This window comes from Ambystoma mexicanum, chromosome 2q (genome assembly GCF_040938575.1).
Source record: "Ambystoma mexicanum isolate Mex_15411 chromosome 2q, UKY_AmexF1_1, whole genome shotgun sequence".
Classification (NCBI taxonomy): domain Eukaryota; kingdom Metazoa; phylum Chordata; class Amphibia; order Caudata; family Ambystomatidae; genus Ambystoma; species Ambystoma mexicanum.
The window spans coordinates 1,070,500,209-1,070,518,030 of record NC_090924.1 but is presented as its reverse complement, the minus strand read 5'-3'; the positions used below and the strand labels follow the sequence as shown (position 1 = coordinate 1,070,518,030).

At 45.0% G+C, this 17,822-nt stretch overlaps 1 protein-coding gene across 1 annotated transcript in view; it reads right to left on the bottom strand.

Moving 5' to 3' along the window:
• Positions 1-16,632, bottom strand: part of SRI (sorcin) — a 43,767-nt gene extending 27,135 nt beyond the window's left edge. Inside the window, exon 1 of the mRNA XM_069648413.1 lies at positions 16,349-16,632. Within this exon, the coding sequence (XP_069504514.1) occupies positions 16,349-16,417 (69 nt within the window). The 5' untranslated portion in view covers positions 16,418-16,632. The remainder of the gene's footprint in view (positions 1-16,348) is intronic.
• Between the last annotated feature and the right edge of the window lie 1,190 nt (positions 16,633-17,822).

Genomic DNA, 17,822 nt, shown 5'->3' with positions numbered 1-17,822 from the left:
ATGAAAGCCCAGAGAGACCCTTCCCACTCCTACATAACAGAACGGTCAATACCCGACGGTAAACTCAAATTGGTATACAGCAGTGGGTTGGTGGGGGGGGGGGTAGAATTGGGAACCATGGACATACATTTACATTCTTAATTATAACCTACATTTGCCACAGATCCCACAAAACATCCTGCACTAATTATTGGATACATAAGTGTAGTGGGGAGTGAGCAAGGGGGTTAATCAATTCGAAAATCAGGCCATGAAGTCCAGACAAAACAATTACCATACCATACCCATTTAAGCCCAATTCCACTCCTAGAAATAATGCAACCATACTAGAACAGGACATGGGATGTGTGATGTCTAAACCTCCCACTCAGCCACCCACTAATGGTCAACCAGCAGCGACCTCAATCACAAAGCTAAATAAAGCATACACACCCCGAAGGGGGTACAACTCCTTTGGCTTTTGTGGCAGAAATCTTGGGGTGAGTTGTAACAGTACTTACCTGAACCCCATCTTCCCCTTTTAAAAGTTACTTTTAGAAACGTTTAACAGTTTTGCTTTGCCATTGCTTGTGCAAGCATTCTGGAGTGGGGGGCCCTTTTATTCACTTGTCCTCTACCCCTTGGAACCCTTCAAGGGACCCTAGAAGTCGCCCGCCAACGTCCTCCCTCAGCCATCTCACAAAACTGTGAGACACTTGGTGACCTTTTTGCACAGGATCCCACAGTTTAGGGATGAACTTTAAATGAGTTGTTTCTCGGACCTGAAGAGCTGCATACCAATACTTACATTCCATTGCAGGATGTTATGTATTTTGCCCATATACAACAACTCATTTATATAACATTTATTTTGTCTTGTGTGATTACATGCTAGTAGTCATGCAGTATGTAATATACAGGTGGTGATTGTGTAGCATAACTATTCAAGCATGTAAGAATGCTGCATGTGTGCAAGAGATGCTGTTGAGTGTTGCAATCATTGCATGATTTAGATCATAGGTTTGTCTTTAAAAAAATGTTAGTGCCTCCTAAATGGGGAGTGGCTTCAAAGACTGTCTATTGCACATGTAATATGAGCAAATTGAAATAAACAGTTGTTCCCGCTATCCTACGTATATCTCGAGCCCCTCACACCCAGACATTGCAGCTAGATTTATCTAGCACCCACTTACTCAACTTCTCATGCTCTGCACCACATTACTTATATCGCTCCCCCCCCCCCCCCCCCCCATCAATCAATGAATCCCAAGCAGACAGGTCCTACGGTCCCTGGGCGCGACTGCACCTGAACTCTGAGATGCTTTACTTGCGTTGAAACTACCAGTGGTGAACTGGCACCAGTGCTCCAGATAAGGTTTTGAAGTGAGTATTTTACTCCCTATATTTTGAAGTCGGGAGCAAATTTATTTTTAGGGAGTATAAATGCAAGTTCCATTCCCAATGGGAGTATTCTATAAGGGAGTAAAATATGGACAATGGAAATGTTTTTTGCAATCATTCCTTTTTACCTAGTTATTCACCACATTAAATATAAAGGTATACTTCTTCGAATTAAATAGTATCTTGCTGTGTTACTACGTGCATTACTGGTCCAAACATCCATGGAGCTGTGGGTGAAGGCAGGGGCGTAGGGTCCCAGGGTTTCCCCATTTGTGGGGAGCATTTCCATTCCCCAATTATTTTTTGGGAGCATTTGCCTATTTTTAAAGGAGTAAAAGTGGCCGATACACGCCTGATCTGTAGGCCTGGCTGGCGCAGTATTTATATATAATGAGGTTTCACTTACCATTTGATAATAGCGCCTGAAATGTGAGGTAGTGTTGAGCCCAATGTTTAAAAATAAACTAGCCTTTAGGTCATGTTCTCTCTCTTTTTTTAAATACTGCAATGACACTTTAGCGTTACGAGATTAGAGGGTCACGTGAGGCCACTTCTTGCAATGCCAGCTCCACTGGCCCATGTGAATGGGCGTCCTCACCCAGGGTCCCAGCATGGCCAAACGTGCCCTAGGATATCAGCAGCTCATCATCATTGTAAATGTTCAAACGGTTCATGGAAGCATCATGCAAAAGGGCTTTCCAAGATTTGACATTCACGTGACGCCTAAGCCAGCCCACTACCACATACAGAGCAGTGATGTGCAGTGGGGCTGGAAACGAGCCTAGGCCAGCTGAAACCACTCGAGTGCAGGGCTGGGCTCAGGATGAGAGGACAGGAAAACAGCAAAATAGCAAGAGGTCCAAAGAACACGAGAAGGCTCCATTTGGAGTATGTGGTACTCATAAGGGCAGAATTGTGAATAAAAGTTCATTGTAGTGCACTGGAACTAGTTTTGAAACATGGATCACTGCCGCCATCCTGTCCTAGGTCCATCATAAAATGGCATACAAAATGTTGCAAAAAAAAAAAAACGCAAAAGGGCGTTCCTGTAAAGCTCAACTGAAGACTGTTTGTGCTGCAAAGTCAAACTACACTCCCTGAACTGGCAGCCTCGTGAGTTACAGAAGCAGCGAGTGGAGCAGGAAAGTGAGGCTAAAATGTCTCCATAACGTAGCAAAACAGATATGCTGAGGATACAATTAAAATCACGGAGGGAAAGTTCCAAATATGTCCCCTGCAGGTTCTGTTCCAGTAAAAGATAGACCCCAAAATATAAAGCATTATAAACTGCATGGCTATGAAACCAGGCCAATAAACAGTTCGAATGAAAAAAAAATAAAAGCAAGCCAAGTGTGTCCTTCATGTAAGAAATAACTTACCCTACACATTTCTGCACTGCAAAACTAGAGATGCATAATCAAAACGATGGGATCCTTAAACACATTCTGCTAACAAGCGCCCATATCGCCTTTGTGATAAATGCAGGTACTGGATGGCAGCCTCACATGGGGAGAAAAAAAAAAGGGCTCCATGGGTAGAAGGGGTGGTAAAAATAAAAACAAGATCTTCTTGTGCAATTTACTGTGGTGCGTACCGTGGACTATGTATAGTAAATTGAGACATAATGGAAATGCATACACAATACATGCAAAAAAACTAACGAAAACCACCACCACACAAGGCCCAAGTGTCAGAAAGCAGCTTTAAAATCTCACTCAGTCCCACGTTCCTCCGTGGGAGGCACACTATGCTCACATACACCAGAAGACTGGTTACAGAATCTGTGACGCCTCTAAAAAGAGTGAAGCATTTCAAGGCATTTCTGCTTCTTACTGAAGCAAAGGGAGTTGAACTGGGGTATACTTCCCCAGACACTGCACCCTTCCAGATGGCATCATTTGTGAAACTGCGTTCTTGGACAGATAACCGACCTGAAAGGGCACACGCTAAACAGTGTTTTGATATGCAGGTAATGGCACCCCCACAAAACAAACGGACAGAAGCAGATTCCATTAATACCGGGCCGCTCCTTGTGGCCAAAGCCAAGAAAGCTATGCAGGTGGCTTACAAAGCTTGGGGGAAAAGATATGTGGCCAAACTTAATGTGCCAAGAGATAATCCAGGACATCAAAAGGCAAGGAGTTCCAGAAGTGTCTAAATACACAGTGTTGGGGAAAATTCTCAGTTTGTGCAACTACCCTTTAACCATAGAGACACCCAGCCCTTTGCTGGAATCTGGGCCTTTTCGATTTAACCTCCTGAGCAAGTGGGCCTTTCTGCCACCCACTCATCCCTTTTCCCTCCAAGATTGTGTGCCTTATGTTTTAATGGAATCTGGTAAACTCCATACGCATCTGGAGTTTCTATAGTGACAGACAGCATCCTGTGTGCAGTGCCACTGGGGGGGGGGGGTCCCTTGCTAAATGTTTAAATACATGTTTGTGTGAACTACAGTTGCCAAGAATACCAGGACAACATTGGTCTAACTTGCACCTAATGTGGAGTCCTGACGGTTTCTTCAGAATACCTTTTGCGCAATGTATCTGCAGGCTGATAGCTGCAGTACAGCACCCAAGGGTGACCATTTCAACAAAATGGCCAGTCTTCCTTTGCCATTCCTTGCTCGTTAGTTCCTTCTGGGCATTTACTCCGTTTAGATCAGGGTTGAGTCCATTCTGCTTTTTTTGTAAAATTTCAGTCCCTATTGGCTTAAAGTGCCTCTTTAACTTAGAGTCCTTTGTGCAAATGTATTCAATTTATACTGAGATCTGCACCACGAGTACTTGTGTTTCGACAAATGCTGTAACTATTTTTCTTAGGGCGGTGCTTGTGAATTGTGCGCTCTTAGAAAGAAATGCCAAGTCTCTTCTTTAGTGTAAAAGAACTCCAGTTTAATGTGCACTGGTGCTTTATCATCCGATGTATTAGTTTCATACAATCATTGATTCTCATACGTTTCCCCATGTATGAGATGGCCTATTGACTGTAGGTTAGGACATGATTCATTAAATGTAGTAGTTGTCTATACAATCTGTATGTATAATTGTGCTTTTCAAGGAAACTTGGTCTATACCCTGTAGATTTGGATGGGATACAGCAAATGTATTAGATGTATGTACAATTTGCATATATAATGTGTGCTCTCATAAATATTTGATCTTTAGTTGATAGCCAGCCTGTTGGTTTCTCCTTTTTGTTTTACATTCTCTTACTTCCCCATTTGCCTTTTTCGTTTCCTTTCTCCTCTAGTTTATCATTTTCTTCTCTTTTCTTCTCCTCCATTCATCCTTGAAAACAGAATTGCAGCACACCACATTATTGCAATAAACACAGCTAGTTTAGATAAATATGGCCGCCAGCCAGCACACCAATTCAATAAGACAATTAAGATCTCAAAATGGCCACCATACGTACGCAACACATCACGTTCAGATACACGATCGCGTGCGTTAACGCATGCACACTACATATACGGAAGCGTCTAAATCCAATGCGGATCCGGGCAAGGAGCACAAGGGAATTGTACCTTGCAGCAGTTGGAATGATGCAGATGAAAAACTAAGAGGTAAAACTTTGAACACTTCAAGGTTCTGCTTACTCAAACCAAAACGTTAATACTGTAAGGGTTGCCCGTTTGCCAACCCATGATGGGGTAATAGGCACTCCCTTATACAGACTAGATTTAAGCAGATGTGGCCATCTCAAATATGGAAATTCTTAAAATGAGTAATTTATTCTCCATGGGTACCTGATAAATGGTCTCAAACTTACTTGGCTCATCTGGTTTTCCTTTACAGATTTGCCACAAAAGGAAACTTTTTTAAACAAAACCATGATTGAGAGACCAGGAAAAATATCCTCCATCACCAAAAAAGAGGATCACTTGGAATATAGGGTGAGGGAGCACGCTATACAAATCTTGTTTTTAGGCCTCTTTCACTGGTTCCCTCTCCTTTTTTCCTCCTCATTTTATAGTATCTCTGATGAACCACAGACAACACTTGAAACACGTGTTGGGCGATCCTATCAACCTTGCCTGTATGAAATAAAGGAAACCATGAGAGATAAATCAATGATTGTATGAAAGTACATCAGATAAAAGTACTAGTGTACACTAAACTGGAGTCCTTATACACTCAGTCCATTCTGAGTTTGCCTTTTTTGCGGGCTTCACTGCTGAAGCCAGCCCAGGCTCCACTGTCTGGCAAGGCAGAAGCCAGTGAGAATCTTCACATGCCTCATTTGTAGGCATGCCTGGCCTAAACCATATCAACTGGGCAGGTGATGTCCTAGAGGACAGTCCCCCCCTGCCCCCCTGTGATTGACAGCTTAGTGCTGTGAACAAGATTTCACATACAAGGCAAGCGTTTTGGGACTACAGGCAGAGTCGACCACCAAATCCGAAGAAGATGCAGAGAAACCAGCAACACCTTCCAGGTCTGCAAAAGCACTGATGAAGCCTTGCAGCTGTGCTGACCCCACCCCCCCCCCTCAAATGCGGGGGAAGCTCCGCCTAGGACAGCTTCCTCCCTTAGGCTGGTGGGACCAACTACCTTCAAGACCTGCTTCATTCTGGGCCAGCAACCCCTATGTCACTGCAACCTTCCTGGGCTGCAATTGCCCCAATACCCAGACCATCGAGAAGTGCAACGTCTTCCAAAGGACAAATCCAGCTGAAACGCACGCATCCATGCGAGTCCACAGAAGCAGGTCATCCAGAGTCCTGCTTCCAACCTGGGCTATTTGTTCCTCTTGGGCACTCAGAAAAAGCACCAAAACCACAAAGTCACTGAAACGAGTGGCATCCATTGCGGCAGAGTTCCCTTTCGAAGGTGCTGGTGCAGAAGCCAGTCTGACGTCCTTCCTTTCGTCACCATGACAAAGGTCCAGGAACAAGGGTCTGCATTAAGAAGGAAGTCAGCTTGAACATCTGCTTCAAGTCTAAGGAACTGTGTGTTTAACCAAATCTAGTGCTTCTTAACTTGGAGTGCTCTTTTCCATACTTTTGAATTACTGCAATTCACTTATGCAGGCCTAACCGCTTGTGCGCCTCAGGTAGGCTCACTTGAGCTCCTTTTCTCTTCAACGAACTGACTGTTCAACTAACTTGTTCAAAGACTGCATCCGACCTAGACCTGGTCCAAACAGAAGGCATCCCTTCTGAACCCTACTGGCTCTGGCAGTGCTTGTCCCCTATAAAAAGGTTTTCATTCTTTTACACCCTTATTGCTGGAGAAAAGACTTCCTACATCCCTCTGATAAGATTATTACAGTGCTTAATCATAAGTGCTACTAAGGACCTCGATTGATGTCACTGTGTGCTGGATATGTTTTAGTACAAAAATGTACCCACCTGCATTGTTTGAATAATTAGATTCGGCACATCTTACCTAGGGCCCCACGGGGTTCATGAGAAATGTAAAGACAAAGTAAATAGAGTGGCTGCTTGCACTACAAATGAAAAGCCCATAATGAGATGATAGAGAAGGTTACAAGGAAACACGCGAGGCCCAATCCTACTGGCTGGGAGACAACAAGAACTGTTATTCTAAAGGGAGGTGGGACAAACAACTAGTACTGGCATCACCCATTCCCACTAGGACTCTACACCACCTGGTAGAGAAGCTCTTCACTCCAATTTGACCCTTTAACTCCAGATGTTGTAGCTAGAGTGAGCCAATGAAAAGTTCTGGTCCCTCAAACAACTGAAATAACAGCTCTTGTAAAAAAAAAGATGTAGCAGACCAAAAGCCAAATATTGCAAACAGAAGCTGCATATAAGGGATCTTCAGTAGAGAAAAGGCTATTCTCCAGTGCGAGAATGGAGGCAGATAGTTGGGGTAAGAAGACAATGACATTAAGAGGGGAAACAATGGATCTGCGTTTGTTTGAACACAGACCTTCCACCTGGAATGGTGTAAAATTTGAAATTGCAAGGAGCCATTTAGCTGCCCGGGATAACCAAAAGTGGTTTTACAACCTGCATTTATCTCCTGATGTTTTGGACTACATGTTCTATGCTGCAGTCCAAAATATCTGGATGGTTAAAGGTTGCACACCATTTGCCGAGAAGGATCGGCCCAGTTTGACAAACTGGGCTACCAGGAGCTGGCTCCGCAGCCCAACAAACAGACATTCATTTCGTCTATGGATTTGTATAAAACTGCATTGAGCAATCTCTAGCAGACAGTTAAAGCATGATCGGCCATAGTCACTGGATCCAAATGTTAGATTTGTGGCACACTTATAGGTTCATCATTCTGCAGCAAACAATGGAGTGAGGTGGTTTCAAAGAGAAAGAGGTAACAGCAATACAAATACAAATGTGGCAGTGAAGAGACAGCAACAGATAGGAAATACGAGTTACGCATGTAAAGTGAAGATACAAATGAAAGAACCGACAGGAAAGACATGTAAAAGGAAATAATGGCAAAGCAATGAAAGAGCAAAAGTTAAAGAAGAAATATAATGCAAAATTGCATTGGGCTGGTCGGTATCAACAGAAAGCCAGCAATTGAGCGGAAGACTGGGCAAAACAACCAAACATTAGAAAATGAACTTCAGGGACAGAAGAGCAGCAATTCCGATATGCTCCCAGGGAAGGAAATGGCCGGGACCAGACTAAGCGGAGCCCCGCTACGTCTTGAGGCCACTCAGCACGGGATATACAAAGGCTCACATACATTTTAGCATCCGTCAAAAATGTTACACATGTTTTTCACGAGGGGGTGGAAAATTGCTAATAAAGTGAACAGTCCAGCTTCAATTACTCAAATTGCTCAGTCTTGCACCATCAGACAGTTCTAAATTGTGGGCATTCTTAGGATTCAATTTGCGTTTATGCAAAATGTCCAGGGTTGGGTTCTATGAAGAGATGCGGTTCTGCATGACCTAGCCTGTGGCCATGCCCCTCAGCCCAGTACCACCCTCCACTCAGGCCCCTCACCCCTACCAAGGAGCAGAGTGTCCCCGAGTAATTCTGTTCAATTTCTAGCACTGCGTGTGCCTGTTTGAATGCAAATTGCTATAATTCACTCCCGGTTTGCTCTTTTAAGTCATCCATTACATGTGCACCCTCATAACTCATCTAGACTCCTAGCACATTTAATTATGTTAACTCAATTAATTCCTATACAGCAAAGATCATATTTCTTGCCCACTATTACAGTCAAAGTTATATAGATGACCCAATCCGCCCCCCCATCACCCCAGGCTTCCTTCCAGGGGTGTCCCAAATCCCAAAATAAGAATCACAAAAACAGGTTGGAGGCCTAACCAAATTTGAATCTGCTAAGCGCTTGGTTATGCAACACCTTGATCCGGGAGAAACTCAGTGAGTTGAGTTACTGTCCAATGAACCGTGACATTCTTTTGACAGGAAGGCTGGGAGTCTTACCCCAGGCCCCAATAGAGACTGCGCTCACACTCCTGATCTTCAGCTCATCTTTGTACTAAGTGCACAATTCTTAAGCTTCAAGTCCCCCAACTGCAACCAGGTGCATGCTGTATGCAGAGACTGGACTATTTTTACCAAACTTGTCACGGTACAAGTCTAATATCTTGTCCTCTGGGGGTGGGATACACCCTGCACTGGGGGTGTAGAAGGGATGGCACATTATACACATTTGGGAATCAAGACCACCAAAATAGGTCTTGGAAACCAGCTTTTGACTGGATAGGAACAGGGGCAGCTCTAACCAAAGAAGGTGGTTAGAGGCAAAGTTGTTCCCATCAGTTGTATGTGCTTCGGGAAAACTCACCCCCCCCACCCATTTCATTAGGAGGTATGGAGTGGGCAATGCAGTGGCAGTAGCGTTTAGTTCAGATACAGCAATGTGGACTCAATATCAAAACGTTGCTGCAAAGAGGACTTTTTGAAGGGACCCAACCCATCGCTTTTGGCATACAGAACCTTGATAAGGCACTAACAAAAGAACTATAAGCCTATTAATACACAAATCTAAGGTACTCAAGGGCAAAAGCCATAAGTGTGCAGAAGGTAACAAAGTCACTGAATCGTTGGAGCAGAACAGTTATACTACTGCCCTAATCTAAATACCCAAGACAAACAAGCGGAGGACTGAGATTTTGAGAGGACATTCGGGGTTTCCACTACATAGATGGGAGGCATAGTTTAAAATTGCAGCTACTCCGAGTGTTCCCCAGCAACAATGTCCCCTTGACTCCAGTCGACTTTCTTTACAAGCTTCTTGAAAAGTGTGTGCTCGACCATTTTAAAATGAATACTGCAAGGAGGTATATCAACTGGATGATGGGATTACTTTTGTTGGAGTGGACAGCAAGGCTGCTAAACTAGTAGGAAAATACTGTGAGCTGCACCGTATAAGGACGCAGCGGCTTGCCAGATGGTATACAGTACAGTGCTGGTGGCCTAACCCAAGCAAAAGAAAAAGGTGTATGCACCCTATAGAATTAGACCTAACGGTCTAACAGATCTCGCTCCATGCGCGAGACACAATTTGTTTCTATATTATGGAAGCTAGCTCAAGTTCAGTGCCCATTTAAAGGCACACAGGAATGAAGATCAAAGGGCTGGATAATTTGCACACATGCATGGCGCACCGTTGAGGTAGATTTCTTGGCCATGTTCTGATTTTCATCGCCCAATACCCGGCTTTGGTTCTGGGCACAAGAAAGCTTCACTGACTGAATCTTTACATGGCCATGCAGAATTACATGGTAAATGGGTTGGGAGGGGCGGGGAGTACTTCAGCGGGTGGCAGATGCTAAACAATAAACAGGAAGCAAAGTATGCTGCAATCCACAGCTAGAGCTTCTTGATAAGATGCCACGAATATCTTGACTTGCAATCTGTGTACAGAGGGGGAAATACATAGGACACCCTATAGTTATGGGGAGTTGGGACTCCCCTAGAAAACCCGAAATAAAATTAACTGTCCTTGAAAGTATTGCACTGTAAAGGTCAAGTTGACATGAGGGCCACATGAAGAAAAAAAGCAGGTAGCTGCAAATACATGGAGGATTGCAAATCCAGCTTGCAGGTGCGAGTGACACTATCAAAAACAAAGAGGTGATGGCTGGAAGGTTTAGAATGAATCTTAACCACTGGCATTGCTCTGGGCACCCTCCAGACCATCGTTCTTTGCCTGCCAAGCCATTACAGTGAGGAGTAGCTTGGGTCTCTAGGCCCAAGAAAAGATTCATTCTAAACCTTCCAGCCATCACCTCTTTGTTTTTGCTTTGTCACCCCGAGTGGGACGGGTATGCACAGACGTGGGTCTCGTGCCTGCTGGGCCTAGAGACCCAAGCTAATCCTCACTGATGAGGCCCAACAAGGCCTAAACATGTTTGGGGATGCTTGTGGTCTCGTGCAGAAGGGATGTGACCTAGCAGTTCGGGCTGGACTACCCCTTTTGCGGTGGGACCAACCCTGATTTGCATATGGTCTTTCCCCCTTCTGTAATGGCTTGGCAGGCGAAGCACGACGGTCTGGAGGGTGCCCAGAGCAATGCCAGTGGTTAAGATTCATTCTAAACCTTCCAGCCATCACCTCTTTGTTTTTGCGAGTGACACTATGGCAAGTCTACTATTCAAGTCATCTTTATAAAGCAGTGGATATCTAAACATGGAGGCAAGGAGAGGGAATAATAAGGGCAAGTCAGTCATGAGTATTTGCCCAGGATGCGGCAAGGGGTTGCATTCCTGACATTGGCTGTGGCAGCTTTTCAGGGAACAAGTAATTGACCCAATGTGGGTGGATAGCGTAACTTTTCTAGAGGGTGGATGCAAACCCTTGGTTTTGTTGAGGTGGGCAAGCTTGCTCAAGTATTTGGTTACCAGGATTTTACTCTTGCTCCTACACAAGCAGTTTCTGGTATTGGAATTTTGTTTTCCAGGGAATGTTTCCACGTGAGCACCTTTTATAGTTGCCAGCACGTTGGAACATTTCCTTTCAGGTTATTTTTTGGTGTTCAGGACTCACATCTTGTGTTGTGCACTTGGCAAAGGTCAATTTAATTACATTTGTATATTTCACTTTAAGATACATGTTCACTTACTGTGTGTGTATTCATCAATGCCAGCTTTAGATTTCCGTTATTGGGGCCAGTGCTCCAGGTAAGATTTTAGGTAGGAGTATTGTACTCCCTATTTTTAAACTCTGGGTGTAAATGTGATTTCAAGAGAGTAAAAATGACGGCAAGTGTGCCAATGACAATTTGAATGTAATGAGATTACAATACAGAGAATACAAAAAGCTTGTTTGAATGCAGGAAAGGCAAAGTACAGATTCAAACCCAAATGAGATATGGATGTACGAGAGGGGCAAAGCTTGAACAAACATTACTGCAGAAAGAACCAAGCCAAAAGCGGTATATGCAGTTCTGGTGCTACAGAGGAACTGTGAAACGCACAAGTCCTGACAAGAGAAGGATACCAGGCAAGTGAAACCTGGAGAGAAGTCCTGCAAGGGTGTATAGCAGGTGAATTGCAAATCTACAAGAAATACTAAAAAAAAAAAAAAAAAAAAAAAAAAAAAAAAAAAAAAAAAAAAAAACAGAGTTTGCTAGATAAGAGACACTTTAAAGAATGACTTGCAGAACAGGAACATCGTGAATGCAGGACACATAAAATAACTGTTAGTGAAAGACATTGCCATCCATTTCGTAATCCAGGGGAAGGGAACCACCCTCTGGGTCCAAGGTCTTCCACCTTGCTTGTGTTGGAGTATTCTCTTCAGAACACTTCGACAATATCAGGGTGAAGACATTTTCTGGCACCCTTTATCGTTCTGTTTGTAGTGCAATGTTTTGGACATAGTCCTTTTCTGTTATTGCATTATGACACAGACAGTCCTAGGGAACTCTAGCATAGGGCCAGAGGCACATTCCCCCCCTGCCGCCAACCCATTTTGATTTAGTCTTTAACCACAAACATGAAACTTGTCTCCAGCTTTAATTTGACCCGCACATAGGGTATGATTTGTGTTTTACTGGTATTTTTGGGCAAAGTCAAATTGATCAATATTACATGTGGGGAGGGTTTATCGCACAATGGGGCAGGCAGCCTGAAAATGTGCTCTGTGGAAGTTTTTACTCAAATAAACAGCATGGGATATTTGTGTTGCGACACGGGAAGTGTGGCTTCACAGGTTTACTGGCTTTGAGGTGGTGGTTTAGCAAGCATTTGTGCAGAAGCAATGACAGTTTACTTCCTGTAGAAGTCGATTTTTACTGGCATGAAGGGCAAACCCAACACAAATATTCATACTGTGGGGATACTGGCAGAGCCAGCATGAAGATCTTTCATGTTGTCATTAGTCTGTGTAATGTTACTGGCTATGCACAGAGTTGGCTGGTAAATGTGGGTGTCAGGGCTCAGGAGCCAGGTGCAACCCCCTTGTTTCTATACAGCGCTATTGTGCGTGTATGATGAGCTAGGCCAGCATGGAGTGTGGCCCGTGCTTTGATCTTTGCAGGGAAAGGATCCCCAATATGGCTCGCAGGGAGGGCCCCACCTTTTGCATGCTACTGTAGCAATATTGCCTCATTCAATTATGAAAGCACTGCTGGAAGTGTGGCTAGGGGCTACAGTCCATTTAAAATGCAATTGAGAATTTGGTTAACATGCTGCTTACCAAGCCATTTGGGTCTCCTGTGGTGCTGCCCTTGAGAACTTTGGTTCTGAGATTGCATGTGAAGAATTACGGAAAGGAAGAAAATGCAAACAAAACACCCACGGTTCTGGAACAGCTCACTTCATGCAATGTCCACCCCTTGAACATCTGATGCAGCTTCCAAGCTGATCTTAAAGACCTATGAACAGACAAGGAGCCTCCATACAAGTACAGCAGTGCAGGGAAAACTGCAGTGTATTGGTCACTGCATTACCACCACACTGTACTAAAACTTTGTGGGGTGGAGGGAAATACTCAGCAAAATGGACGTAAACTGCCACTTTATTGAACCAAATCAGCAGAATTACTGCCAGTGGTAATTACGCCAAAATTCCCATTGACTCCATAAATGCGGACCAACACGCCATACCACCACTTGTAATCCAGAGGCAATTCCACCACACCAAGTGGTTTTAACAGCTTTTTCGTTTTGTGGTATTCCTACAGATTTGCCAACATACCGCCAAACGTGTTAGGAGGCCCAAGGTGGATGAACTCTGCCATGGGGAGCTTCCCATGGCTGACAGATGCATGGGTAGAGGGGCAATACTTGGGCATGCGAGAATGCACGCAAGATACAAAAGGTAACAAGCTTCAGACGTCATTGTCAAGGCATTTGAAGCTTTACTCGGGTATTTACAAAAAGTGTGGGAGCCCTACTAAGAAAGAATGTAGTTAAAATAACCTTGTACCCTTCAGAAGAGAAGTGACCAAAATGCTAGACAAATCTCCTCTGAACAAGGCCACCATCAGCAACCCCAAACGGGTGTTTCAGCCTCCTTAGGCCTGGGCAGTGAGGCGAGGCCAAGCCTCTCCAAGGCAATGAGCAAGAGTTGCCATCTGGATTAACCTTCATTTGGGGAATACGTGGAATAACATCCATTGACGCTGCCCATAAACGGTTGGCTATACAAAGCATAAACTGGCATGGACGCATTTGAAGCGGTCCTTAGATTAGGATTGCAATACGTGCACACGTGTGGCTTTTGCAGGTTGAATTACATTACTGTCAGTTGTATCAGGGCATGTTACAAATTCATCACAAGAAGCAGGCCTTTATGTACTATAAACGTTGGTGCAAACCCAGGAACAGCTGTTTTGCAAAGGGCGGTGTGTTGGGTAAGGAGTCCCTGGCCACTGCACCAACTGTCACTTTGTGTTATGCACAGAGCTCCATTTCAGGAGTGCTGCACCGAGAGAAAAATGCTGTCTGCATGAACAATGAAAAATAATTCTGCCAAGCACAGCACTAATGGAATTGGCAGGAGCCTTGCCGACCCTCATCTGGGGGGCACTGTCCCAGGTCGAGGGCTGCATAGCCTCTATGCTGCCAGTGGATGGCGCCTGGAAGCTTAATTCGTGGAAAGTAATGAGGGAGACCAACTTCGATGCTCTTTTATGCGTTTATGGTCCAGGCCGGACGTTGGACTCTGGGAGAACGTATACATCTCGTTTCCTTTTTCCGGTTAACTGAGCACAAAAAGTATCTGAGCCGAGGGATCGGGCACAGGCCCATGCTGCAATAAAAGTGTGTGGCAATATACTGCGATAGACTGGCTCCACGTACATGGGCATGCTGTCTTACAGCAGCATTAAGAGCACCAAACCATGAGTGTTAGGGTGAATACGCGAGGATACTCACAACGTCTGCAATGCATGGACATTAGTAGTGTCATTGCGGGCAGAACGACATTAGTTGTTGCCCTATATTGTTTAAGTGTGCCACCCTCGAATCGATCATTAATAAAACACGTACTCTGCAAAAAAAAGATCCAGACTTGCCTGAAAAGATTGGAGCACGAATGTAACTGGGCTTTACCATTCACGTTTGTCAAAAACATGTTTCGCTTCTCAGCAGGTGATGTCCATGTTTACATTTTTCGACGCAATATCCGGCCAATAAGAAAAGATCTCTTAGGAGAAGTTATCCCATCACTCTAATGTGCAGGGTGTTGGGTATACAATTCCACAATCATGATGCCGTGGCTCGGACAGCGAATGTATACAGTGCTTTAAGTAGGAGAAGAAATCGGGGGGGGGGGGGGTCTCTGGGAAGGGGCATGGCCTAACGGAAGGGGGCCGATACACACTGTCCCCCAAAACGAGGAAGAAGCTGCTTTTGATGTGTACAACAGATCTCCTTGAAATCCTAACAAAAGGGCTGTTTGAGGATTTTGAAGTAACAAAGCCAACATATAGTAAAACGCCATTATCTGGGCTTCACAGGACCCCAGGTCAACACCCCCACCCCCATGTCCGTTTCATGTTATAAAGTCCCCTAAAAAAATGGCAGTTGTTTTGCGGGGACATTATTAAATGGAACATGCAGGGGGGTATCCCTGCAACCCCAAACCCTTTTTTTTAATCCCTGGGGGACACACATATTAAAAAAAACGATCGTACCTTTTATTATGGGGCTGGGGCAGACAAGTGTTAATTGGAGAGTGCCAGTGTCACCTTTCCCTGACAAGTCACAAATCACTGGAAAGGGGCCATGAATAAACCTCTCGTTCTCCAAGGTAAAAGGCTGCGCCACATAAACCAAAAAGAGTAGTGCACGCTCAGCACTTAAGGTACTGTAGGCGTTTGCGGACTCCTTTTTAGGTGTGTTTAAAATTAGTATTGGAAAGTCCCCACGAGCTCCTTTAGCTGGCCCTTGGAAAAGTACATGTAAACTACTTGGCATACAAATCAAAAAGTATTGTTAACAAACATGGCTGCGATTCCAGGCTGCGCCCCTTACACGAGTACAGAATGCACACTGGCCTGCTTGATACACAACCGAACAGTAAAACCACTGCAAGTCAACTAGAAACACTTGAAGACATTCAACCTTTGGGATGTAGGCCCCGGGCGTTCGGCTTTCAAACCATAATATTCCTACGCATCGCACTTTCGGGGCCTGGTGCGCACTCGTGGGGGACTGGGACAAGCTAGACTCCCAGGCAGTTTTCTGAGACTACTGGGTGCCCCGCCCCTTTTAAAAGCCCCGAATGTATGCATTTGTGCAGATTGACTCATCGGCCAACTGCGACAGCATAATTACCTCTACGTAGCGCTGGTGGTTTCTGGGACAAGCATTAACTAACGACGACACTTCCCCCACTATGAAAGCTCTCCATGGCCTTTAAACTGCAGTTTCGTAGTCCATGGATGCTACATCCATTCCCCCTGGGTATTGGCGGGAACTCTCACAGTCTAGTGCACCGCATGTGGTCCCCAAGGACAGGGGTGAAGTCGGCGCCACGGCCTCTAGCTGCTCCCCTGGGATGCCCGTATGGATGCTGCATGCCTTTCTGCCCGAGCGCTCACCTGCTGCGGTTGCTGCTGCTGGTGCTGCTGCTGCTGGTAGTAGCCTCCGCCGGCGCCAGGATAGGCCATGCTCTGCGTTTTAAGGAGGTGCCGGGTGGAACAGCGACCTACAGCAGAAACTAGAGAGAGTGGGAATTTGTTTCCGCCTCCAGGGGAGACTATAACCACACTGCCACCGCGCCCACCGGACCAGTCCAATGTGCAAGACGAGAGGGAAGTGAAACTTCCACCTCTTCAGCACCACAACCCGCCGTTGTGCACACACGTGTAATTTCTACAAAGAGGAAGAGCAGCACAGTATATGTGACGAGTCATTGATCGCACGTTATCTCATGTATGAACAGAGCCAAACTAATTACGGCCACTCCCCCGCCTTCTAGGTAATGGTATAGCCCAAACACGACCGTTTTGGAAAGGCGAATCTGTGTTTTGCAAAAGCGATTTTTTTGTGTTGTTGAATCTTTAACAACGTGATTTGGGTGATTTAACAGACAACACGCAGAAACAATGTTTGGTCATCCCGGGAAAATGTTTTTTGTACACACTATGCATCCTGACCACCCAACGGCAACAAAATAGCAATGAAAGTCATTTTAAGGGAACAATGCATCTAGACATAGCAAAACCAAGAAGTCTGGCGCATTTATAGGTGAAAATGTTTCTTTAGTGACGAGGCAGCTCTTTCTGCGGAGGGGAGTGGCGGAGGCCTTCTGCGGTGGCACTAGGTTTCTAAATGATTTATGAGCGGTCAGGGCGTGTGAATTTTTTCTGTCGAGACCCAAATTAGCGAGGGCTTCTGCCAAGATGTCATGTGCCATTCATGGACACCTCAATGCAGCCACTCCTATTATTTTTTTTAGCATTGTAGGCACATGCAATGGGACAACCAAACTACAAACCCCAGCAAACAATGGGAAATATCAGGACTGGCTTGAGGTGTCAGCAGTGGCGTCGCCAGGAATCAAATTTAGGAGGGGCACAGGGTGGCCCACAACAGAAGTAGGGGGGGGGGGGGCTATAAAAGGGCAACGTGTGACATCAGAAGCATTCCTGCAGAGAATCAGTAGGGGGGGCTATAAAAGGGCAATGTGTGACATCAGAAGCATTCCTGCAGAGAATCTTTTGTGCACACCAACTACCACACCCCTTTTGTGCACCTCCCCTCCCATCAGAATGTAGGCACTAAACCCGGCTTGTCCAACCTTTTTGAATATGAGGCCGAAACATTCAATTTTTGTCACCCAGTGGCCCAGCAAGCCACAAGTCAACAACCTCACCCAAAGCAGTGTATCAAAAAGCAATAATGTGTGACCTTTGACACAATAGCATCACAGGCAGTGTTAGCCATGCGGTCTCAAAGATAGCTTTTGGTGTCAGGGCAGTGATCAAAGGTTAGTTGCTTGTGATTTCTTTCAGTGTGTATGTGTTCATATTTTTCTGAAATATTGGAGGCGACCGCACGTAGCGAGGGAGT